At 37.5% G+C, this 25,101-nt stretch overlaps 2 protein-coding genes across 3 annotated transcripts in view; one reads left to right on the top strand and one right to left on the bottom strand.

The window, feature by feature from the left end:
- Positions 1-25,101, top strand: part of iqgap2 (IQ motif containing GTPase activating protein 2) — a 38,849-nt gene that overhangs the window by 8,295 nt on the left and 5,453 nt on the right. Inside the window, exons 3-29 of the mRNA XM_044110890.1 lie at positions 5,156-5,312; positions 5,585-5,662; positions 6,739-6,815; positions 8,849-8,916; positions 9,902-10,015; positions 10,106-10,284; positions 11,193-11,280; positions 11,477-11,640; positions 12,544-12,631; positions 12,833-12,996; positions 13,154-13,314; positions 13,551-13,675; positions 13,815-13,978; positions 17,519-17,609; positions 18,005-18,172; positions 18,980-19,122; positions 19,283-19,453; positions 20,499-20,582; positions 20,777-20,848; positions 20,935-21,004; positions 21,439-21,647; positions 21,731-21,883; positions 22,007-22,170; positions 23,219-23,443; positions 23,643-23,783; positions 24,428-24,512; positions 24,593-24,825. Of these exons, the coding sequence (XP_043966825.1) occupies positions 5,156-5,312; positions 5,585-5,662; positions 6,739-6,815; positions 8,849-8,916; positions 9,902-10,015; positions 10,106-10,284; positions 11,193-11,280; positions 11,477-11,640; positions 12,544-12,631; positions 12,833-12,996; positions 13,154-13,314; positions 13,551-13,675; positions 13,815-13,978; positions 17,519-17,609; positions 18,005-18,172; positions 18,980-19,122; positions 19,283-19,453; positions 20,499-20,582; positions 20,777-20,848; positions 20,935-21,004; positions 21,439-21,647; positions 21,731-21,883; positions 22,007-22,170; positions 23,219-23,443; positions 23,643-23,783; positions 24,428-24,512; positions 24,593-24,825 (3,636 nt within the window). The remainder of the gene's footprint in view (positions 1-5,155; positions 5,313-5,584; positions 5,663-6,738; positions 6,816-8,848; positions 8,917-9,901; positions 10,016-10,105; positions 10,285-11,192; positions 11,281-11,476; positions 11,641-12,543; positions 12,632-12,832; positions 12,997-13,153; positions 13,315-13,550; positions 13,676-13,814; positions 13,979-17,518; positions 17,610-18,004; positions 18,173-18,979; positions 19,123-19,282; positions 19,454-20,498; positions 20,583-20,776; positions 20,849-20,934; positions 21,005-21,438; positions 21,648-21,730; positions 21,884-22,006; positions 22,171-23,218; positions 23,444-23,642; positions 23,784-24,427; positions 24,513-24,592; positions 24,826-25,101) is intronic.
- f2rl2 (coagulation factor II (thrombin) receptor-like 2) lies at positions 13,058-17,510 on the bottom strand. 2 transcript variants are annotated; one of them, XM_044110893.1, is made up of 3 exons: positions 16,178-17,510; positions 14,786-15,501; positions 14,477-14,663 (listed from the first exon to the last, which is right to left on the bottom strand). In XM_044110893.1, exons 1-3 carry the CDS (start codon positions 16,239-16,241, stop codon positions 14,613-14,615), a joined length of 831 nt encoding a protein of 276 aa, XP_043966828.1. In that variant the 5' UTR covers positions 16,242-17,510; the 3' UTR covers positions 14,477-14,612. The 2 variants fall into 2 exon arrangements, with proteins under 2 accessions (XP_043966827.1, XP_043966828.1); XM_044110892.1 differs by having other exon boundaries at positions 13,058-15,501; positions 16,178-16,588.

Consider the following 25,101-nt stretch of genomic DNA (forward strand, 5'->3'; position numbering starts at 1 on the left):
AATACTGTCACTTGATAAAAGGTCTTCAGATGGATCACCCCAAGGCATACACACAACTCATGACCAGCATGATGAAGCTATGTGACGCAAGCTTTCACAAATTTCCCTCTGTGAACAAAAATACTACTGCTAACAGCAAAGAGAGTCATTGACTAATAAGGTGTCAACATTTGGAAATACCTGGGCTCTCCAGGAGGCTGTGTTTTGTTTTCCACTTTGGATCGCAGCTTAGACAATGACAGGAAGGCCTGTTTTTTGGGACTGTTGTGAACACAACAACAAGCCTGTCCTGCTTCAGGAGACAAGTCATTCTTTGTTTTAAGTACAGGAACTGAAGTCTAGCTGGATAAATGTTTAACCCATGCATAGGCCTGTCACGATAAACGAAAAATCGATTAATCGTACGATAAATTAAAACTATCTACGTCATTTTAATTATCGCCGTTATCTCTTCCAGCCTTTTTCTCTTTCTGTTGATGACCCTAAATTAAAAGAGGCTCAACTCCGGTGCTCTCCACTGATCCTCCCTTCCTCATTTCCTTAGTGTAATGCCCAGCGCACACGACACCATCTTAGTGCTGTCGGTCGATTGTCGGCCCATTTTCAAAATCTGAGATCACACATTAGCCGACAGAAATCCTAGGTATAACGGTTCGATCGGGTTCGATGTGCCGACAGTGGGCACAACATAATGGCTACAAGTCCAGCTAACTAATTTTAAAACCAGGCATTAATCAATGCTTTACTACAATCTACCTGCAACGCATGTGGCTCTAGTGTCAGCGTAACGTCCTGACTGAATGAAAATCATTAGAACCAATTTATGTCACGTTAACGAAGAACAGCTGAAAAGTTACCGGGTTCATCAACGTAGCGATTTTGCTCCAACTCCTCCCCTCGTTGTTTCTATATTCTTTGTACAAAATGTTTTATAAACATTAATGTTGTTTCCACATATCATCTCCAATGTCCGCTGGACTTCGGGTTGCGCCGTTTCAGCTGTTTGGGATTCCCCTCGGTAATTTCCCCTGAGAAAGCAGGAGGAGAATCTGTGCTTTCTGATTGGCTACCTGTCACATTCAACAGGCTGCGTTAACAATCCCAGCGGGGAAAACCCCTGATTTAGATCGGAGCGGCCACAACACACTACACACTACAGGATGATCACAAGCCACAATCTTAGAACGATCAAAGTTTTATTGCATCAGTCAGATGTGCCCGTCTTCTCTATTTAAATCTAATGATTAATAAAGGGCAATATGGTAAACAGACTTTATAATCTGCACTCTTTTGGTTGAATGCAGTATTTATTTACACTTTGGCTTTATGTTATTTCGTTTTTATTCAAGTACATTTTTGTTAATGGAGACTGAGAATCAATTTTATTTTTATTTTTGGTTGTTTTGTTTATTTTGTTTATAAGTTCCAGTGTTGGGTGTTCTTTTGAAAATAAAGTGCATCCATCTTTGGCAGGAAATCGCATGCATTATTACGTCATTTCCATTAAATCGGTGTAAAAAGGTCTTCAAACAATACTATCGTCTATCGCAATAGTTTTTTGAGACAATTAATCGTTCAGCAAAATTTGCTATCGTGACAGGCCTACCCATGCAGTATGTTCCTAGGATGTACTGCCAAGCTTCAGTCAGCTCCTTTTTTTTTTCTTTGTGTTTTTCAATCAATCAATAAAATTTTATTTGTATAGCACATTTCAGCAGCAAGGCATTTCAAAGTGCTTTACATCAAATCAAACGCAAAAACACAATGCAACATAGAATCAGCAACCTAAACACAACATCAAATTCCATTTTTGACTATCAACATTATTTATTTTATTAAATTTGTCTTCTGTAGAAGATAAAATCAAACTAGATGTTTGAATTGGCTGCCGATTTGGTACTCCATTTTTTTTTATTATTATTTGAAAATGAACCTTTGTTAAGGTGATGCTTTGTACCCTAACCTCATTATGAACTGGGTTGCATCACTGCTTTGACTACGTTGGTTGTGAATATTGCTTCTATGTGTTTGTATAATAGTTGCATAATCCATACCATATTTTTCGGACAATAAGCCGCTACTTTTTTCCCCACCATTGAACCACGCGGCTTATAGCCCGGTGAGGCTTTTCTGTGGATTTTTCTTCAACCACCAGGGGGCTCTGTAGCATGAAGTGAATCATTGGAAGTCAAAATTGGAATTCAAAGAAGAAAGTGCTAATTTTCATTTAAGCACATGCTAGCAGAAGGCACGACGGAGAAATGTTTTCAAACTCAAACCCCCTTATCAAGATAACAACCCGAAGAAGTTCATATGATTTCGCTTTTAAGTTGAAGGCTATCGATCTGGCAGTACAGATCGATAGCCGCTGCACGTAAGCTCGTCGTGAACGAATCATTGGAGACGCAGGGCTGCGTCCTCAATAGCAGATTTATTAAGGACACAGCTCTGCTGCTTCCTTGTGGAAAACCGAGAGCGGCGGAGATACTAGCGGCTTATGGCCCTGTGGGCTTATATATGTACGTTTCCATTTTTTTTTTTACTTTGTGGATGTGGCTTATAGTGAGGTGCGCTTTATAGTCCAGAAAATACGGTACTTGTTTGCATCAGTGTTCTGTTAATATTGAACAATATCTGATATGTATGTACTGTGCCTTTCAAAAGTATTTATATTCAATGAGATTTTTTATATTGCAATCACAAGTTCCAGTACCTGTTACTGGAATTTAAGGCACATTGTTTAGGTACGTGGAGTGCTCCCACTTTCCTGGTAAGAATTTCGACTTTGGGGGCATTCAAGTTGATTATTATTATTATTATTTTTTATTTCTTTATAGAGACACACCCAAATAGACGTGCAGTGATAATTACAATAAAATCAGGAACAGCAAGATATTCCATCAGGTGGACTAAGCAGAAATACATAGGACATTTGTAAGAGTTTTGCTTGTGAAAAGCTTTAAAAACCATCATCATCCATTTCCTCCCACCTCATAATGACTGCCATGTGATGGTCTGTTGCTCAAAATCCCAATAAGACAAATAGGAGATTGTGGCTGTAATGTCACCACAAGTTGAAAGAGTTCAAAAGGATTGAATAGTTTTGAAAGGAAATTTATTGTGATGAAACATCTTGTAAGAATTTAAATGGGAGCCAAAATTGTAAACTCTTCAGTCACCTTTTCCTTTTCAAATGTTAGCCTTTGACAGGAGTCAGAAAGTAAACGTAATCGCTGAATATATATTTCATGCTAAGGTACTAATATAAAAACATCCACAGTGGGTGTAGAAGACAAAAGCAGACTTTTCATTTCAGTGTGTAGTTAAATTGTGCTTTATGAGTCATCTGAACCACTGGTCATTACCATCAGGTTATTTGAACACATCATTCCTTGGGGAACCTGATACACATACTTCATTGACTTTGATTTGAAAGTACACCGTGCACCTTAAAATGCTGACTCATAGTTTGGTAAACTGCCTCTGAGCACCTGCACAGCTTTAATGAATCTAAACAAGGCGCTCTGCATGCACGTGGGAGAGGTGGCTAAAAGTGAAGGGAGGTTTGATTATCTGGCAAGAATTAAACCCATAAATGCAACAAAGGCAAGTTAAGTCACCATGAATTGCTGTGTCCTTGCAGCCTCGGGGTAATGAGCAGTAAAGTAATACTTTGGTAAGGTTTAGTGTTAAAGTTATTAGGATTGAGGTGAAAGCATTGTAATACATAATGACATCACTTCCAAGCTGAAAGATAACGTGTAACATGCTCTTACCACAATGATTCACCATGCTCACAAATCATTCACTAGTTTTTGGAATACTTTTTTTTTTTTTCCCCCTGCTGATTTCACTGGAGATAATCGGGCAGAGACTGTGTCCATAAAGCAGCTGTTAATCTTTTAAAGGAAATTACATAAATTTTAAGTGACAGAAGCAACCACAAAGCTCTGGCAAATCTGCTCAACATTTAGTTTTTAGTTTGAACAAATATTGTGGATCATTTTGTTAAAATTCACTTTTTGCATTTTTGTCTCAGTCAAATGCAGAAAGCTCAAAGGAGTGACTGTAAAAGTGTCTGCAGCCTCCTTCCCAAAGCATGCAGGACTCTGTGTGGGAGTTGTCTGTAACAATGCCCTTTTCCTCTACACTAGTGGTTCAACACAGTGTTTAATTTTATGGAGAACAAACCATTATGGCCCTTTCAGATCTGGAAATTACCTTTTTAATATGTGTTCTAGGTTGTTATTATTATTATTATTTTTTTTACTTACGCAATTCATAGGACAAACTTAAGAAATTGTACAAACATTTGTTTCCATTTTGATTTTGAATTTATTTGGCTCTGCACAATTTCTTTGACATTATGTTACCATCAGATTTTAAGATATATTTTGTGATTTAGTTATGGATCCACATAGCAAAACATATTCCAGTTTTGTTGGAACATACAGGGCAGCAGGTGCAGGAAAATCCAATATTGACTCGTTGACGACATGGAGGCATTCGGCCGCCAAGTGTCTGTGAGCTGGAATGTATGGATTTCAGATGGTTGTGTAAAGACAGAATAGTAGCTGAAGCACTGCTTGGAAAGAAGTAGAAAAAGTTCACATCAATTCCAACTCTTCCTCATTTGATACATTACAACTACAAACTTCAATGTCTTTACTTGGATTTTATGCGCAACTGTGAAGAGCACAGAAAAAAAAATAAAAAATTTTAGTTTTCACATTTTTCTCTTACTCGAGTATTTTTAGGGGAAAAAATAAGTTTTTCCACTTAATTTTCCATAAGTGGATTTTTTTTTTTTTTATCTGATTTGTCAATATGTGCAAAACTACTTCTTTTGAAATTTCAGCTAAAAGTTCTTTGGGGATCTGTCTGGGGATATTGTTATAATGTGTCACATTAAATCTAAACTGTGACTTTGAAAATGTTAAATGTTCCAGGTGAGCGAATGCTTTAGGAAAATTATGTACCTGTTTTACATAAACTAACTGGGCTTTTCTTATCCTGTGAATGAATTATTTTACGACGCCGTCGTTTTTCATGTCAAGAGTTTACAGTAATTAGTTCAAAGCAGGCTTATGCTGAATTTGCTTGGGCTCAATGCGATGTCTCTTAAAACTTTTTGCATTGGTGTTTTTCTCTGCAGGTGGATGGAGGCCTGCTTAGATGAGGTCTTGCCCCCCACCACTGAACTGGAGGAGGGACTCAGGAATGGAGTTTATTTAGGAAAACTTGCTAATTTTTTTGCCCCTAAACTGGTGTCTGCAAAAAAGATCTATGACAGAGATCAGGCTCGTTATAAGGTAAATCTTTCAACTTCTCTTAATCTGCTTCATCTGATCAGATTATAGACTGCTTGGTTTCACAATCATTTTACACTTTCTGACAGGATTCAGCCAAACTGAAACATGCAGCTTTTATGCTGGGAACTTTTAAATGTTTTACTTGCACATTGAGTGTATTCTGGCATAACTTTTACATCTAATAGATTATTGCTTTTAGCTGTCTCAGATTGAAGACTAGTTGAGCACATGCTCCATTTCTAGTCCTTCGCTATTTCTTTTTTTGTACTCAGAGCAAAGGGCTACATTTCAGACACACCGACAACACAGTGCAGTGGCTCAGAGCCATGGAGTCAGTGGGGCTTCCTAAGGTAAGAAGCTGATTTCTTTTTAATAAGCATTTATGTGAACATAGGCTTTCAAGAAGATCGAGTTAGTTTTGTCAAAAAATTTGAGAAAATTGGAGCAGTAGATTTATAGACGTATTGATGCAGTGTGTGTCGTGATGCAAGGACTGTACCAGTCTGTCGTTTTGAAGAGAGAGCTGAGGTGAAACATGAAGCTCTCGATTTACCTACCAGTTGATCCACATTCCTGCCCTCACCTATGGTCATGAGCAGAGCTGGACTTTATTGCCCACCACGAGTACTTACGATATGCAAAGGTACATATCTGCAGAACATACCTGCAAGTTGTGTTGTTTCAAAGATCAAAATAAAGTGTAGCAGTCTTCAAGGAAGAGAGTAACCTTGTTAAAAAATGTATACACTCCTTGACTACTCAGAGACTTTCATGTTAGGAGAGTTGGCTACAGTGTCACAATTCCCTTCTTGAAAGTGGAAGAAACACTGATGGAGATGAAATTTCATTGGATCAACCCAATGTGTTTCAAGAAAATCTACCAAATGGCTGTTGTGGTTAAAAAAAAACTACAACAAAACTATTTCTAATATGATTTTTTTGATCAAATTATGACAGCCCTTGGCCCATAAACGTACAGACGCCTCCCTGGTGATGTGTTCTGCACATGTCCCACCTTGAGGAAAACTCAAGACAAGTTGGAGTGACTGGGAGCAGCTTGAGATTTTCCCAGAAGAACTGGCCCAAGTGGCTTGGGAGAGAAGTCAGGGCTGCTTTACTGAGGCTGCTGGCCCCTCGACCCTCGACCCTGCTTAAGCAGAAGACAATAGAGGGATTGAATCTGAGACAGAAAAACAGCATGATAACCCGTCTCCTTCCTGAATATTGTATCTGAGCTTTCCCATGTTGAAGAGTTTGCATTTGTTATTATTGTATTTTTACCTTTTTATTTAAAGACTAGCTAATTTAGGTCTATAAAACCTACTGGAACATTTGTTGTTCTGTTCTTACTGGAAAGATGTGATGAGCAGAGATCCCCTGTGGCAGCATATTAGTTTATAACACCAACTATGGGTTCGTATTTCAGATATTTTATCCAGAAACCACAGATGTGTATGACCGCAAAAACATGCCGAAGGTGGTGTACTGCATACATGCACTGAGGTAAGACTGAAACAGATTCTTTAAAAAAAACATTTTTTTTTACACTTTTTATGCATTTCTTTGTTCTTTAAGATAAAATGGAAATTAGTTACATAAATAAAATAAAATATAGTCTATTTTATGCAGCTGTTTTCTTTTTATATTCTTGGCAGTGACACTTAGTCTAAATAAGATTATGTTACTTTTACACTTCTGTTGCTGTGAAAAAAATTATTTTGGGCTGTCGTAAAAGTATTTTTCCATCCAATAAAACAACCAACAAATTTAAGTGTAGCCATGTTTCAGTGCTGAGTTTTTGTTTTTAAATACAACTCACAAAATGGCCTAGGATAAAGTTTTGCAAGGAGGACCTACAACATTAGGCAAAACTTTCTACAAATTGGCTCACTGGGGGTGTGTAGACATAAGGATCAGACTGTAGTGTAAAGTCTGATGGAATCATGGATCAGGAGTTGAGATTAGTTAGAAATACCTTTACCCATGTAAAGATAAACAGTAAGATAACCCAAAAGTAAATAAAGATACAGTTTAAAAATACAGACCTAAAAAGCTCCCTCCAGGACCTACAGAAATACAGCCTTTTCAGTGTTATTTGAAAAGCAGAAATGGTGCTGGGAAGGGATATGAAACAGAAACTGGAAAAAAAAAAAACTGTATTTCTGCTCTGATGATGAAATGGTTTCACTTCCTGTCCTATAGACATTTTACAGTTTGTGGCAAATGGATACAACTCATACATGACATCATATGGAAATGGGGTTAATTTGTAATACAATGTTATGTTTCAAAGTCGGGTCACTTTCTATGTTAAACATTGTTATGAACAATACATTAAATCTTCCAGCTGATTTTAAAAAAAACTTTATTCTTTTATAAATTTAAATTTGAACAGTTTATTGTTTAAACTGTTCAACAAGAACATGTCTTGTTCTTGTAGTTTCATTACTCGGTTTCCTTTTTGGTGCTTAGCAATGTGTTCAGGATTAAAAATAATTCTTATTGTTGTAAGCAAATTTATCCTTATATGAGCTGCTGACTTTTGATTTGTGAAAACCAAATTACTTACAAGATCTATTTTAGTCTTTATCCATGTGCTCATCCAATCTGCGTTTTAGGGAGTGGGTTTATGAGCTGCCTGGATCGTTTTCTGTGTTGTAGTGTTTCGGTCAGGTCCTGGGAGAATTGGTTTCCTTCCCTCCACATTCACACACGTGCACTTCCTTCCTGCATGTCCAACTAAAGTCCTACGAAGCAGGGAGACAAAGTAAAAGCAGTAGGCGTTTCACACGTGGACTGTTGTTAAAAACTGAAGTGAAACTAAAATTCACTCGAGAAACATTGTGCATTTTGAACCTCAACTCTGGGCACTAATGGAAAATGAAAAAACCCCAACAAACAAAAAACAAACAAACCATAAAATAATAAATTGTTGTTTGTCTGGGGAGAGGCAGTCACTCCAAGCCCTGTCAGGTAAATTTTAGAGCTGCCTTTGTTACCCTGAGTCAGCTGTTGGTACCAATATCTGAACCTAAATCAGCTGCCTGTGTGTCAAAACACTACCCTTTGTATAAGCAAATTTTAAATGGGTGTTTGAACCCCCCCGTGTTCCAAGGACAGAGTGCAACGTAGGTTTACTCAGACACACACAAAGTGATCAAAGGGCAAAATAGTTACAAGCTGCTGACCTACAACTCCTCTGTTTAGAGCTGTCCTGATGCCAAACCTCCACAAATATCTATAATTCATCACCACTTATCAGATACCTGAGAGAAGATGAAAGTTTAATGCAGTTTCCAGTCACCTGCCTGGTGATTTCACAGCTTTGTATCGAGTCTGCTGGCTGTCCTCAGGTAGTGCACTGTGTTACACGATCCAATGCTACCCTCCAGTGGTGTAAGGCAGGTGGACCTCAATAGCAATAAGCATGAGAAAAATAAACATGAGTTGTTTAACTTTGTGTCAGTGCTCCTTATTGTTGAGGCTTCTGATTGCTTTTAACCCAAGTGTTTTATGTCTGTCACGATTTGTCTCAGCTTGTACTTGTACAAACTGGGGATTGCACCACAGATCCAGGACCTGCTGGGGAAAGTCGCCTTCACAGGTAAGAGCTGTTGAAAACATAAACAAATATATGTAAAAAACCCAACTAAAACAACAGAAGTATCATTTAGTAAAATACAATGTCCTTAATGATAAAAGTGAACTATTTATCACTACCTTTTTAGGTAACTGTGTTGCTGTGACGGCGTTACATAACAATTATAGGCCCACAAACAGAAATCATTTGTATTAAGTTTCTTCAGGACAATACTCGCATAAAGAAGTCTGATTTGTTTCATTAAATGGCTCATATTTTCACATTTATTGATACGCAATGATGCCCTCATTGAATAAACAGTGGAACATACTAAAACTATACCAATGATACAGAGAGTTTTGGGGATTTTTAAACATCAATTGGAATTTATTATGAAAATCTAAATTCTTATCATGATTTTTATTACAATAAACAATACGATAAATTCTCACCCCTAACCGAAGCCATCATGAACTATTACCATGCAAGAGGACCATCATCATTTTGATCTAGTTTTCTTCGTTTGGAAATTTATTTTAAAAACATAAATCACGGGTGTTTTTAAGCATAGCTTGTGTGAGAGGGTACACATATTTAAACAGCTTGTCACTTTTGGCTGTAATTAACTTAGAAAATTTTCTCAATGACAAATGACTTTGGTTTACCCCTCTGTGTCCTATTCTGAAAATTGGTAATAAACTCTTTAAACAGATCTAAAAACAAACGGGGGGGGGCAACCTGGTACAATTAATTCACATAATAAAGTGGCCGGTGAAAGTATCTGGTGGTTTAATGAAACAGTTTTGAAAATAATGCATAGTGTCCCATTTTAAATTTTTGGATAAGGCCTTTGACTACACACCCCTTATAAGGGAAGCATAAAATGGAGCCTAATGTTTTGAGAAACATGTTCTCAAACCCTCAGGAAAACTGTAAAAGTAAAATAAATAACCCTTCATGTAATATATTGCAGCATTTAATATTCATATTGTGACTTTCTGTCTTGTAGAGGAGGAGATCAGTAACATGAGAAGTGAACTGGAGAAGTATGGTATTCAGATGCCAGCTTTCAGTAAAATTGGAGGTATTCTGGCCAATGAGCTTTCTGTGGATGAAGCTGCTTGTGAGTCATTGTTGCTTTTTCATAATTTAATGACATAATAAATTATTTATACAACTAAGACTAATTGTTTTAAATACACTTCTGCTGTAGTACATGCTGCTGTAATTGCCATCAATGAGGCAGTCGAGAGAGGCCAGGCATCGGCGACAATGGCAGCGTTAAAAAATCCCAACGCAATGCTGAGGAATACGCAGGAAGTTCTGGCTCAAGACTACCAGGATGCACTGAAGCAGGATAAGGCTCGGAAGCGGGATCAGTCATCAGGAAGGGTGAGAAGACGAACCTTTTAGCTCATTTAATTGTTTGCTTCGTAGCATTTTATGTCTTGCTGTAAAAGATAGAAGTTGTAGATCTTTAACTTCTTGTTTAGAAATGAAATCTCAAATGAGCCAAAATTTAATTAAACTCTAAAGTATATGAATCTGAAAAGAAAACCTGGAATTACTTTGGCTAACCAGTAGAAACAGTTTTTGTCCTGCAGTTTTTGTGCTGCGTGACTATGACTGGCAGTAATGTAAGAATCTGCTCAACATAGCCCTTTGAATGTTTGCTGGCTAGTTCTAAAATGGTCAATGTTATAAACATTTTTCTCATAAGACATGTCAATTTATGCTTTATGGAACCGATTAGTTAGATTGCAAAAGGAATCAGTCTGAAAATACACAAAATACACTTCTTTCTTATTAGCAGCCTGACACTATGTCTACTTCCCATGGACTGAGTGTTAATAACCTAACTTGTCCAATAACACAAACGTAGGTTTATGGACAATCTCTAGATATTTTACTCTAAAGTCAAGTCACAAAATAAAAAAAATAAAAAAAACTAGACAAAATCCACTGTTTTAGGCCAACTATGTGATTTAAAAAAAAATGAATTTAATGAGCGATCACATAATTTAACTGAAGTAGTTTTTCACTCTACATCCTCTGCTAGCACATTCCAGTCTCTGCAGTGTCAGCTGTATTTGCCAGACTTTAGACCTCCACTCTGCCTCCCGTCTCTCCTCCCACTCGCTTTACAAATATTGTACAAACAGGAACTTTGCATTTTCTTCACATGACTTCAGATGTGATATGTGAAATATGAAAGCCACGGCAACTTCATATGAACTACAGCTTATGGAACAGATGTATAATAAATGCGAACCAGTATATATTTTCATTTTCTGTGTTAGCGATCTTCAGTTGCTACAGAAGAAAGAGATGTTTATGAGGAGCTGCTGACTCAGCAGGAAATCCAGACTTGCCTTGATCACGTCAACAGTAAGGATGTGCACACATGACACATGACATGCTTATTTGTTCCCCAAAGTGTTCATCTTTGCATGAACATATATAAATATTGTATGAAATGTATCTATTTTTAAGTGAAACACAAGAAAATTGAATTGGATTTTTTTTTTTTTTATGTAAATGTTGAATGAAAAGTATGTTGTGCATAACTAAGTTTTGTCTCCAGCCCAGGCAGCAGTGCAGAAAGTGAATGAAGCCGTGTTGCTCCAGGATGAAGCTGCTCTGTTGGCTGCTCTCAGACTCGAAGCCCTGTCCCTGCTGGGGGTCCAGGATGCAAATGGTGGCTGGTATCTGGAACATTTTACGGCTTACATCCAACAAAAGTCAAAGGTACAATTATTTTGAGTCATTTGCTGAAATTATTACATTTTAAGGCTTCAGTCTTTTATTGCAGTTTTTAGAGAAACTTCAATAAAATGGAGTAGAATCATTTGGTTAATTGAATTAATGTTGAGATCTGTGGGGAAAAACGACACAATTTTATAAATTTCACTGAATAAATACCACTAATTTGCAGACGTGGCAAAAAAAATAATTAACTCTTGGGTAAAAATGTGAAAAATTCATAGCATAAAACTTTTTTTTTTAATTGCAGAAGCTTAATCTCACTGTGAAAACAGTAAATTACTTAATATGTCTATCCATTTCTTTACCTGTTTTTTTGTGGTGGTTTGTGGGGCGACTGGTGCCCATCTTCAATGGTTGACTGCATTTCTTTGGTGTGGATACAACAAAAGGGTTACTGGTACCTCTGACAGTTTAGATTATACATAATTACTAGATTTTTAGATTATACCTTCCTGTTTTTTAACCCAAGTTTTTAGAAAGCTTTAATTAGTAATCAATGACTTTCTGTGTCACTGGGATATAAATACAACCAAGAACAGAAGCACATCGCTTCCATCTGCTGCCTGCTGGGCTTGATGATAATCCATGTTTATTCTGCCATCGCATACAGTGGGAAGGATGATGGGGAGCTCTGTATTAGAGAGCTGAAGCAAAGAGAGGCATTATATCATCCCCAAGTCTCCATAGTAACCATTAGAGGTTACCTACACCGCTTAGCACAAGTGTACATTTCTAAAGTTTGTTGTGGGTCTGTGAGATTAACAGTTTGTCAAGTGACATGAAGATTAAAACACTAGATGCAAAAGGGGGACAGACCTTCTCTTGCTGATTTAACAAATGCTGAATAACTGATTGAATTGTCTTACTAATATGTTTGAACCACAGAATGGAGGGAGGTCGGTAGTCCTGGACAAAGAGGAGATTCACAGAATTATCAGCACCTGCAATGATTTTGCTGAGGCAGAAAAACGAAGTAAGTCCAGTTTACAACTTACCCACTTTATTTCCTGGTGATAAAACTTAAAGATTTTCTCAATACTTGCTAAATACAGAAACAGATTGCTAGTAAGGTTAGTAAAATTCCCATCTATGCGAGATTCAATGTTCACACTACAAGAGTAGGTCCAAGTCCTTCTATTAAAAATGTATCTTTTTGCAACAATTTACTGAACAGAACTTGAGGCAGTGGCACGCATCAACACAGCCATTCGTCTGGGCAGTGCTGTGGAGACGGTGGAGGAGCTGCTGAACCCCGAGGCGCAGCTGCCAATTGTCTACCAGAGTGCTGCAAACTTGTATCAGGCTGAACTGTTCAATTTGCAGCTACAAGGAGGACGGGTGAGATTGAGTTTAATACTGCAACTCTGTGCACATATAATTGCTAAAACACTGTTGCGTTTAATAGCTTTTCTTTCATTTTTTTTTTTTTTATAAAAGGCAGAGTGTTTTTCAGCAATAATCTGTTGTTTGTGATTGATCACTTTGTGTCCAACAGTCTGGACTGAGTCACGAGGAGCTCAGCGTAGCTGTGGAGATGCTGTCGGCTGTCGCGGTTCTAAACGAGGTGCTGGACACTAAAGACCCGCAGGCTGTTATTGAACAGCTAACAGATTCTCCTCTGGGCTTCACAAATATAGAGCATGACAACCTCAACAGGTATGACGGATGGGAGTGAATTACTGTAAAGTTTATTTAGTCAGGAAGATTTCTTTGTGTTAGAAGTTCAGTAGAAGTTTGCCAACCCCTGGTTATAGTGGAAATTAGTGAATTTAAGAAGCGGAAGGAACTATTTTATGAAAAAATGTTTTGGAACCTTCATAAGGATGCAAATGCAATTCTTGATTCCTCTATGGAATCTCTTTTAAATTCTATATAACTCTTTTTTTTTATAGGTATGCTGACATGCTAATTGAAGAGCGAGCCGAGACGCTTTCCAAGAACCAAGAGTTTCTCACTTGGAATGATGTTCAGAAATGCATCGACATGGTTAACATTCAAGTCCAAGAGGAGCATGAACGTAAGAAATACTCGTATTTGGTTCTAGTCACAAAACGGAGCATGTTTTTTTTTCTTTTAGTAATTAACCTGTGTAAACCTGTGTTCACATCCAGTGATATTTAAGAGAATAGACTTTGTTTTTCTTGTCAAACTTTCAGGTATAATAGCCATTGCAGAGATTAACGAGGCCCTCAACTCAGGAGATCATCAGCAGACTCTTGCAGCTCTGCTTCTCCCTACAGCCAAGCTGACAGGAGTAAACCCAGCCACATCGAAGCACTACCACGATGTTCTTCATTATTCTAAACATCTTCTGTGCCAGGTAATATGACGACCACCTTGATCAAAATATTTTAGGTATTTAGAAATGGGCTTTTGAGGCCTTGAGGTGCATATGAAGTATTTAGCTTGGTATAGCTTAAATCGGCAGGTTTTTAAAACTTCATCCACATAACTTACTGTGTGAAACACATGTTGTCTTTTGATTAGCTGTTATCAGAAATTCATCATCAACAGAAAGCTGGAAAACATCTGTCTGTCTGCATTTAATCTATATAATGTTTTTTAACTCAATTCCAGGCGTCCCTATTGGAATTGAGTTACTTAATTTAATACACTTTATTGTAGTATTGAAATTCATTTAATATGGCCGTATTACTGGCAAAATGAAACTTTACAGATTTTTTTTGTAACAATGATATGTTTGAACTGTAGAGTTTTTTTCCTCATCTCTCTTCTCTATAATACTTGAAGAAACAGTCTTTTTTTCATGTCCTGTTGGAGATAGAAATATCCAGCATTATGCTATAACTGCTGGCCTCTGTAGTATCCTATTACAAGAGATGAATTGTATCTCTGAGTCTCCTGTCAAGGAAAGGAGTATGCACAGGAAGGGATCCAGGCAACTGTGGAAACAGCAGAGACAAACGGCTAATCTATAGTATCCATACAGTGTGTCATCCCCACTGGAAAAGAGGCGGATGTAGTGGGCAGCATGCAGAACGCCACTGGGGAGAAAACACACCAGGAAGATGATGAAAACCATAGTGCTCACTCTGATGAACAGTTTCCAGTCGCAGGAACTTTGCTCCAGGTGGTAAATCACTGCGACGTGGGTGTAAATACAAACCATGAACGGTAGTAAGAAGCCTAGAAAAACGAGGATCAGTTTGTATGGCACCAGCGGCGAATGGGAGGGTTCTTCTAGAGGAAGTACATCATGGCACGTCGTGATCTCCAGCCTTCGGATGTGGTAGCTCTGCTTGACCAGCAGCTCTGGCACAACAGCTGCTCCATACAGAAAACACACAACCACGCACATCCACACTGCCAGGCTGGTTTTAGCCATCCTTCTGTACAGAAATGGCTTGACCACAGCCAGATAGCGCTTCAAGCTGATGCACGCGATGGTCTGAGCCGAGCAGTAAACATTTCCAAAAAATAGAGCTGTAATAAGCCGACAGGAGATTTCACCAAATATCCAGTTGTTTCCGCTTAGGTGGTAGTGAACTCGCAGAGCAAGAGACAGGACGAGCAGCAGGTCCGACAGGGCCAGGTTCAGGTACAGGACCACTGTGGATAACGTCTTTGAAGTGAGTCTGACTCTGAGGAACGCCAGAATGTAGGTATTAGATGGGATTCCCACCAGGATCGTAAGGATGTAAGATGAAGGTATGATCCAAGTGCTGATGGCCCCTGTGGTGTATACTGCTGCTGAGCCCTCAGGCTCCACATCCAGGTGAGGGTCCATGCTGGGGCGGGAAAGATCAAGCTGCTGGTTTGTGTAGTTAGATTTATCATAGAATCCCCTCATACTCCTTGGTGGAGCAGTCATTCTCCCATTTCCTATATTGACAGAAAAAAAAACAACATATAAATAGTTTTAATTACATTTTATGAAAACAATCCTGAATTTGAAATTGTTGTTTTACTCCTCATAATTTCATGCTGTTTATGGTCTTTTTAAATCATAGATACCTTAAAATTATCCACATCATCATTCATTCTCCTGGAAGGTTTTAAGTTGTTTTTGTTTAACTAAATATATTTCTGTAGGAAATGTATCTCTCAGAAAATGGTAAACCATGTGAAATAAATATTTTTTTGTTTGATCAAAAAAAAGAGGCAAAAATAATTAACGCCCTTTTAAATGACAAATGAAATTCTTAATTTGAATTGACATATTTGTTAACCAGCCTTTTGAGTATTTTCACTGTTATTTTGATGATTTAGCTTTGATGAGTTTCTGCTGGTGAGTGTTTGTGACTGCAAGGCCTCTTTGACATCAAACCTAAACTTTAATGTCTTATAGAAATTCTCCATTAGAATCAAGTTGGGACTCTGACTTGCTCTCCAAAGCATTTTGTATCACTTCCAGTCATAAGAAACATGATTTAATGTGGATTACTTTAAAATAAATCTGCAACAAGTACAAATACTTTTCAATTTAACCCTAATTTTGACTCTTTGTGAAGATGTTTTGCGGTTTCCTTGTTAGTAAAAGCAAACTATAATTACTTACCATCGACCTGACTGGTCTGTGCCACCACTAAACATACCAGGAGTCCCCTCAGAAGGTTAGCCATAACGCTTTCAGACTGATTTCCCACGCTTCTCAAACCTTCTGTTCTCCACTTCTCTTGATGTTTGTTCCCTTCAGCAGTTCTCCACTGGTCAATTTTGCTCTTCTACATCTCCGCAGCTCAAAAGGTTGAATCGGTCGTTGTTTGTTCTCCAGCTCAGCTCTTTGTTTGTATGTGTGGCGCGCTTATCCGTGTGTGATGTTGTGAGCGCTTTTCTTGCTCTGGCCTGAAATCTGAATTCCCTTCTGCCTGTGTCAGGAACTTCCCTCTGACTCACGAAGGCTGAGGAGTGGCTTTGTGCCACACTATCAACAACTGTGAACAACAAGCAAATGACAATTTCTTTCAGCATTTCTTTATAAGGTTTTGGTTGTTTTTAAACTTTTCATTTAAATTTTTTGCCGTTTATTATAGTTTCTGGAATATAGAATGATTTTTTTTTTATTTTTTTTTTTTTGAAAGATGTAAAATTTTCCAATGAAAAGCAACAACATTTTGATCGGTGAATACTTGCTGATCTCTCAGCTTTTGTCTCAGTGTTCAGTTTGTTAAATTCAGACAAACAAACAGCATCTGTTGGATGCCTTGGGGTTTTATAGGAGTAACTTCCTTTCTCAGGAGTCTGTGGTCAAGGAGTAACCTTTGACTCAAACCGGGGACTCTAAAATTAGCCGGAAAGGAAACAGCCTCTAAGCTGTGTAAACAAAGTTTGTACTGGTGGGGATCAGCAAGGAGTCATATTTTCTCATTTTTGAGAACCCTTAGCTGATTATCATTTAGTTACTGTGATGTATATCACTTATGCAGTCAAATATAATCTGTGTTGTGCATTAAAATGCAATACCACAGATGCACTAATCAGAATTTTGTCACCGATTTATAATTTCTGGTTTTTGTAAGTTTTGACCTGCTAATATTATTTTTAGCAGATTGCTCTTTAAAAATGCATTTATATTATTTTACTAGCATACTGGTAGTGAGCTCAAAACTTATAAAACTGAATATCTTTCTAATTACTAGTTGTGTTACTGTCAACACAACTAGTTGGTGCTCAGATGGTCTGTTCACAGACTGAAAACAAATTTGTATTTTTGAGTTTCCAACCAGCTGATCACCAGTCAAGGCCAGTTGAGCTGGAAATTGTCTGATTCGCATTTCTAACTTGAACAGAAAATTAATTTTGAGTTTGAAGTTTATTCGACTTAAAACATTGTATATTTTTAATGAACTCGGTGCAGTTTGAAAACTGAAGTGACCTTCCAGCTTTTTCCTTATTGTAGAGTTCTGGAGATGAATCTGCAGTGCTCTGGTTGGACCAAATCCAAGAAGCTATCCTAACAGCCAATCAGGACGAAGAAGAAGCCCTCACAAGTATGCATCAATAGTTCTGGGTCCCTCATGAACATCTAAACTAGTTAATTGTTGATTTGTTGTTTTCTGCCTGTGTCAATCACACCTGAGTGTGAAAACTGAAGTTTGTTTCAATTTGGTTTTGCTAAAATAACCAGCATATTTTATTGAGTTTTTGAATCTCCACAGCAGTTAACAGCTTACACTACTGCTTTAAATTTTGGCATAAAATTAAATGTATTAACCTAAACTTTCCTACACTTTTGCTAAACATTTGTTGTTTTAAGCCTTTTGTGTTCAGTACTTATCTTGTTTTGCTTCACCTTTAACATATCCAACCCTGCTTCCTGTAGTGAATTGGTCCTTATTCAGTTGACATCCTTCCTCAACACCTACCTGATCTTAAATATTTCTAGTGGCTGGAGCTGTTGCTCATATTAACAAGACTGTGGAGGAGGGAGACTCCCAGAAGACCTTGCAAGCTTTGCAGATCCCCAGTGCAGGACTGAGAGCGGTGCATCCTGACTGCGCTGACGCATACCAAGCTGAACTGGCTCAGAGACAAACAGCAAATGCTAGTAAAGGTAAAGAAGCAGGCAGGCATGTAGTAGAAGAAAATACACCAGATAAATTTAACTTTCACTCTCATTCCGTAAAGTTTAACTTAACCTCACAAAAGAGGTGATCTACGCTAAGCAAAACGTAACCGTCAGTCTATTCTATGTTTTCTACTTCCTGCAATAAGAATGTTGAAGTAAAAAAGACACAGTTTAAGAAAAAGCAAGGATCTAACCCCGAATGTTTTATTTCATGAAAACGATGTATATGTGGTGGTTGGGGAAAAATATCCAGGTTACAAAGTGAAATAATTAAGTTTGAGTAAGTGTATGTTGATATTTTTACATTCTCATTTTTTATACTAAATTGATGGATTCACAGGAGATGAATTCCTCTGCTTGTAATTATATGTTATGTTCATTTTAAATTAATATTTCATCAATACTACACAAAACCCATTTAATATAGTTTTTCACAGCTCTGGTTGAGAGCAGTCGAGTGTAAAAAAAAAAAAAAAAAAAAAAAAATCCATAATCAAATCAAAAACCATTTGAAATGCAAACAAAGGCTTAAATATCAAAGTTAAAGTCTGGAAAAATGTTCATAAAACCTGCTAGATCATGATTTTTTTTAAACTTCTCCCAGAACTTATTACTACAAATTTTACTTTGTGCTCCAAGTAGCCTCATCAGTTTCATTGGACCTGGATTTGTTTGGAGACTATGTTGGGTCATGACATTTATTGTACCACCATGAAAGATGCTGATTGTTGGGTAAACTGATCCAGAAGCAGTGGAGATTTGTGAAATATTGAATTGTCTACTTTGCTCCAGGCAGCAATGATGGTGTTTGGGTCAAACACAGCATCAAGGACAGATATGGCTACTTCTATAATCTGGAGACGGGGCAGGGCAGCTGGGAGGAGCCTGAAGGATTTGAACAGAAGGCAGATCAACTCAGCAAAGAGGAGATTCAGGTACAACTTTGATTTTAGCAAATAATAACATTTTACACAACGAAGTAAGAATGCTTAATTGCTATATTCACAAAAATTCAGTAGTGAGGCTCAGATTGACATGAAGATTGGTCTCACTACTTCTGGCACTGACAAGACTTGTTTTCCCCTTTTTTGTCAGAGTGTAGTCAACTCTGTGACTGCAGAATATAACCGGGAACAGCTATGGCTCGCAAATGAATCCTTCGTCACCCAGCTGCAGGCGAGGATCAGAGGTCACCTGGCCAGAAAAAAGCATTTGCAGAGAATGGAGTATCTACGCCAACAAGAACCTCATGTAGTTAAAATCCAGGTAATTAAATTTCAGAAGGTAGAGCATGAACTATTTTTACTTTCATCTTTTAATATAGTAAAGTCTTCATGGACCAGCTGATGAAGTTCACATTTCAGCTTATGTGCTGTTCAGTTTGCTACAGGGGAGGATGTAATAAGAATGTCTTTGTGTTATTGTGTAGAGGGCAATACGTCTGCTATTATACCTTCAGGTATACGCTTCAGCAATCTTTTTTGTGGGTGGAATGATCATACAACAAAAAAAAATCTACTGCAGTCTTTATTTGGCAGTAGATTGTATTGCTGTCTCGTGTCATTTTTTGCCTCTGACCATAAAATCCAAACACATGAGGTGTTTAGGTTGTTCTGTGGCCAGCTGCAAATTTAGGTCATGGTTAAATCTGTCCATTTTTGACCAAAAGATTCTGTTTTGATTTTCAACCTTTCAGATCTATGGTGATGTAAAACTGTCCTTTCTGTGGAAACTGATGCTGATGTTCCATCTTCTTCCATCAGCTAGAGTTATTTCCTAATCCAGGATTCAAATGCTTAAAGGCTGATTGACATTAAGTTTCTGGAAAAGCCCTGAAGATGATGATTGATCATAATTTATGAACTTTGCTTCAAAGTTGAATCTGTGCAAACAACCTTAAAACAACCTTACCACTTCTGTTTAGAAGAGTAGTCATACAAATATCCATCCAGAATTATACATATTGTGTACAATAAATTGAAATTGATTCAAGTATACCTATTGATCATTTCACCCTGAAAAGCACTCTAAAAGCATTAAGAGTGCATATAAACCCTTTTCTGATACAGTTGAGTTGCCATCTCAAAAACGTATAAATCCTGATCCTTTTTTTTTTTTTTTTTTACCACACACACATTTTATATTTATTGCTTTTTAAACAGATGTGATAAATTCTGCTGGCTTTTATAGGTTTAAAAAAACACCTATAACATTAGGAGTGTTTGTCTCTTTCCAACTTTACCAGCTGATCACGTGATGTCATTTATTAAATAATGGTTTTGTTTTTTTATGCATCTTTTTCTGTTTTTAGGCTTGCTTCAGAGGTTATAGACAGAGGAAAATCTACATAGCTCGGATCAATTTGCTTCAGAAAAGTGTTGCATCTGTGGTCAAGGTAATTATTGCCTTTAGTAATGTATTGTTTTTTTTATTTTTAAAATACATCTGTAATTAATTATACAATTGCTAAAGAAAAAAAAAACTATACCTGTAATATATGTATGGCATCAGATATTTGTAACTTAGTAAAAGTGTATTTTAAATAAATAATTTTCCAATAAACCTGACAAAATATTCTGCTGTTTTCAGATTCAGTCTATCGTGAAAATGTGGAAAGCAAAACGCAAGTATAATCAAAGGCTGCAATTCTTCAGAGACCATGTGAGTAATCACAGTTCACAAATGTGTCTTTGAATATTCTTACATTTTTCCTTCTGTTAATATCACTCGGCTCTTTATGTGTATAGGAAAAAGAAATTGTAAAAATCCAGGCTTTCCTAAAGGCAAACAAAGCAAGAGATGACTACAGAACCCTAAGTGAGTCAATAATACATTTATACTTTTTAATCACAGCACCTTGTTTACCACTGCAGCTGAGCTGTTTGGTGTTTGTAGAAATACTTTATTTTTGTCAAAGTTCTTAGTTAAATTTATATTTTCTTGGACTTACTAAATAAAGGTGAATATAAAAACATCCCACGTAGTTCTGGGATACTACAGTATTTAATATACAGCTATATAAAACATCTTGAGTAATTGTGAATGCAAAACCCATTCAGGGGTTTTTTGGGGTGAGGAGATTCACATGGTTGAATTGGAGCCAAAGCTTTAAGATCTAACACATGGGATCAATTACTCAAATAAATTAAACGATCCAGTATGTTCTAACGTTTTCTCACACTTGTATGTGAAAAATTCCTAACAGTAGAACCACTAAAAGGAAACTGCGGTTCTTGTTTTTAACATTTTAGCTGGAGCCAGTAATCCTCCGCTGGCAGTGGTCCGAAAGTTTGTCCATTTGTTGGAGCAGAGCCCCCTGGACCTGCAGGAGGAACAAGAAGTGACTCAACTCAGGGAAGAAGTCGTCACAAAAATCCGCTCTAACCAACAGATGGAGAAGGACTTGAATCTTATGGACATTAAGATCGGACTGCTGGTGAAGAACAGGATCACCTTGCAGGTTGAGAACCAGAAATTGTTTGGATAATTAGACTGATCTACTGGAAGTACAACATGTATTAATTTAATTCATTTATTATACAGGATGTCATCTCGCATAGTAAGAAAATGAAGAACAAGAAAAATAAAACAAGCAAAGATGACCAGACTGCTGGAGATGGACTTGGGATTAAAGGTCTCAATAAAGGCAAAAGAAGAAAACTAGAAGCTTACCAACATCTCTTTTATCTGCTGCAGGTATGATGGCTCTGCAGCATAAACAAATGGATTTGAATCATGCAGTGGCAAAAAAGGCTTACCTTTTCTGTATTCAAGCAAATTTAATTTTTTATTTTTTTTTAATCCACCTCTCTGTTTCAGACGATTCCCTCCTACCTGGCCAAACTGATCTTTCAGATGCCTCAAAACAAATCGACAAAATTTATGGACACAGTGATCTTCACTTTGTATAACTATGCTTCTAACCAAAGGGAGGAGTACCTGCTGCTCAAGCTCTTCAAGACCGCACTGGAAGAAGAGATCAAGTAAGAACTTTAACTCTGGCCTAGAGGTTATAATCTCAGATTTGCAGCTAATGATCTCCCTTTATTGAATTTGTGTACTAAAGAAAAAAATAGGTAAATGTTCACCTTTAATCTACTTATGGAATACATCTTATCTTGATGTACGGTACTGTAAAACTCCACAGCAGGACTTTGATTTGATGCTCAATATACATTACTATGGAAATACAATGGGTGTGTAACAAAGATTATGCAGTGTAAATGTGGATAAATAAATACTACAATTGCGTACTTACCTACTTACTTGAACAGAGGGCGATCTTAGAAAAACAATCTGAGATGGTAAATCACTGGCATAGTCGTAACTTGGGAGGGCACGGCTTACTGGACTGGACAGATTTCTCAAGTCATCAGTTGCTTAAGTTGATATGATTATTCAAGACATGCCATGATGTTGTTTTGCCAAAATCTAGAGTTGCATGTATAGTAACTAAAGTTGCTTCTGAAACACTGGAGACTTTTAATGGAATATCTGTAATGCTCGTTGATACTCTGGACATTCTGAGCAACTCCGAATGTTGTGAAACACAGTTAGATCAGATCAACGGGTGGAAGTTAGGTTAGATACCCAACAACAAATGTGACCTCATCTTGGCCTGTGCAGGGATGCACTATGTTGCACTGGACAATCGGGTCCAATTTGATGCTGTGCAACATTGTGGACTGATGTGGGTCAGAAGAAAGTAGGCTCTTATTTAGCATTTCTAAAGTGTGACTGCTGAATAGTTGTATGTTAACACTATTAAGCAATAATCTGCAGAGACTTTGTGTGAAAAGCTACATCATACATAACATCTATCATTTATTGGAGTCACAAAATTTGTGGGTTGGGTGTATGAAACTATGTGAACAAGTATTATCAGCATCCGTTTTTTCATACCTTGTGATTAGCCACTTAATTTACAGAATTCCTCAATAAATATATTTTTTTAAATTCTTGTTTCTGAAGCACAATTTCCATCCTGGGTATTTATTTTTATTTATTTTTGTTGTTGTTGTTGTTTCTCAGTTCTAAGGTGGATCAGATCCAGGACATAGTGACGGGAAATCCTACAGTCATTAAGATGGTGGTGAGCTTCAACAGAGGGGCACGAGGCCACAACACCCTCAGGCAGCTGCTGGCTCCAGTAGTCAAAGAAATTATTGATGACAAGAGTTTAGGAATCAACACCAATCCTGTGGATGTGTACAAAGCCTGGGTCAACCAGCTGGAGACGGTGACCGGAGAGGCCAGGTAGGAGCAAAGACAACGGGTCAAAATGCTTGGCTTTGATTGGGTGTAATTTGGTTCCTGCTTTTATTTCTTCTTTGAATATATACAATTTCCTATTGATGCTTATCAGGCAACCATTGTTCTTAGCCAAATATATTCTAAAAAACAAAAAAATAATGAAACCTTACTAATGCTTAAACTTTTCATTACTCCCCTTTAGCAAGCTGCCATATGAGGTGACTCCTGAGCAGGCCATGTCCCATAAGGAAGTGCGTAACAGGCTGCAGGCCTCCAGTGTGGCTCTGCGGTCTGCAACAGATAAGATGTTGAACTCCATTGTGTCCTCGCTGGATAATATCCCGTAAGTTTCAAGATCTGGCAACCATAAATGGCGTCTTTTAACCTTTTTTTTTGTGTGACAAATTTGCATGTTTGTGACTGTGAATTTCCATTATTTACTGTAGTATGTGTCTGTCTTTGAGTTAATTTTATTTCTGCTTTTGTAGCCCCTTATCTTCCTTTTGTTCAGAAGGCTCTGCTTTTTGCCTGGTCAAATTTGCCTTGTTAAATAAAATTAGGACAAAAATGAACACAATTTTCCTCCTTTTCCATTTAAAGTTTGAAAAAGTATCATCTTGCTAAGCATTTTACATTTTTTCTTAGCTTTTGTTTTTATTCTGGCACATTTTTTTATAATTGCAAATGTTTTTGTGTTTGTTGCTCAGGTCTGACCAACCTTTTAGGGGAATTATTGGGGATTTAAGAACTCTGCATTGTGCCTGTTCTCTAAACTTTACCACCAGGTGGTGCTGTTTCACTAATGGCAAAGTTGAAGGAGAAAACACTGAAACCCTTCTCATACTTGAAGACCTAATTGTAGTTTTAATGGGCCATGTACCTCCCCAGTTTCCCTCTTGCTGGGCTTGTTTTACCATTTTCCTTGTTGCATGTAACTGCATGTTTTGTGTTTGATGTCCTACCAATGCTTTTTTGTTTTGCATGCAGTTATGGCATGAGATACATAGCAAAGGTTTTGAAGAACAGCCTCCATGAAAAGTTTCCTGAAGCCTCAGAGGATGAGCTGCTGAAGGTAGAAGCATTAAAAATGTTGAAATCAAATCACAGAAAAACAGTTTTGATGCTTGATTTGTGACCTATTTTCTGTATTAGATTGTGGGAAACCTTCTGTACTACCGCTACATGAACCCGGCCATCGTGGCACCGGATGGCTTTGACATCATCGACATGTCAGCAGGAGGCCAGCTTCACGTCGACCAGCGACGCAACTTGGGATCCATTGCAAAGATGCTGCAGCATGCTGCTGCAAACAAGCTGTTTGAGGGCGAGAATGAACATATGACGCCAATGAACAACTACATATCTCAGACGTACGAGAAGTTTAGGTAAGGCTGATTAGATGAATGTGCCTAACCTTGCTGTACTGGGAGAGATTTGTACGACTTTATGGCCGTATTCCAAAAAGTCCTGTTAAGAGGAAAAACATAAGTTGCAAAAAAGAAATGACCTTCCTACAAAAACAAGGTCAGGAATAATAAAAAAAAACAATGTGACACAGTGGATGCAGAGGTAACCCTGGCAACAATAGCTATGTGCTGTATCAGCAGATTTTAGGCAGTCATCTGTCAACATTAACTTCACTTCCAAACGGGAAAGAGAAC

This window comes from Gambusia affinis, linkage group LG03, assembly GCF_019740435.1.
Source record: "Gambusia affinis linkage group LG03, SWU_Gaff_1.0, whole genome shotgun sequence".
Lineage (NCBI taxonomy): Eukaryota > Metazoa > Chordata > Actinopteri > Cyprinodontiformes > Poeciliidae > Gambusia > Gambusia affinis.

Bases quoted from the DNA above. Each gene is read 5' to 3' on its own strand.
- f2rl2 (XM_044110892.1), bottom strand. From the start codon at position 16,241: ATGGCTAACCTTCTGAGGGGACTCCTGGTATGTTTAGTGGTGGCACAG. The intron at 15,502-16,177 runs GTAAGTAATTAT...CTGTCAATATAG, and splicing joins ACAGACCAGTCAGGTCGATG to GAAATGGGAGAATGACTGCT.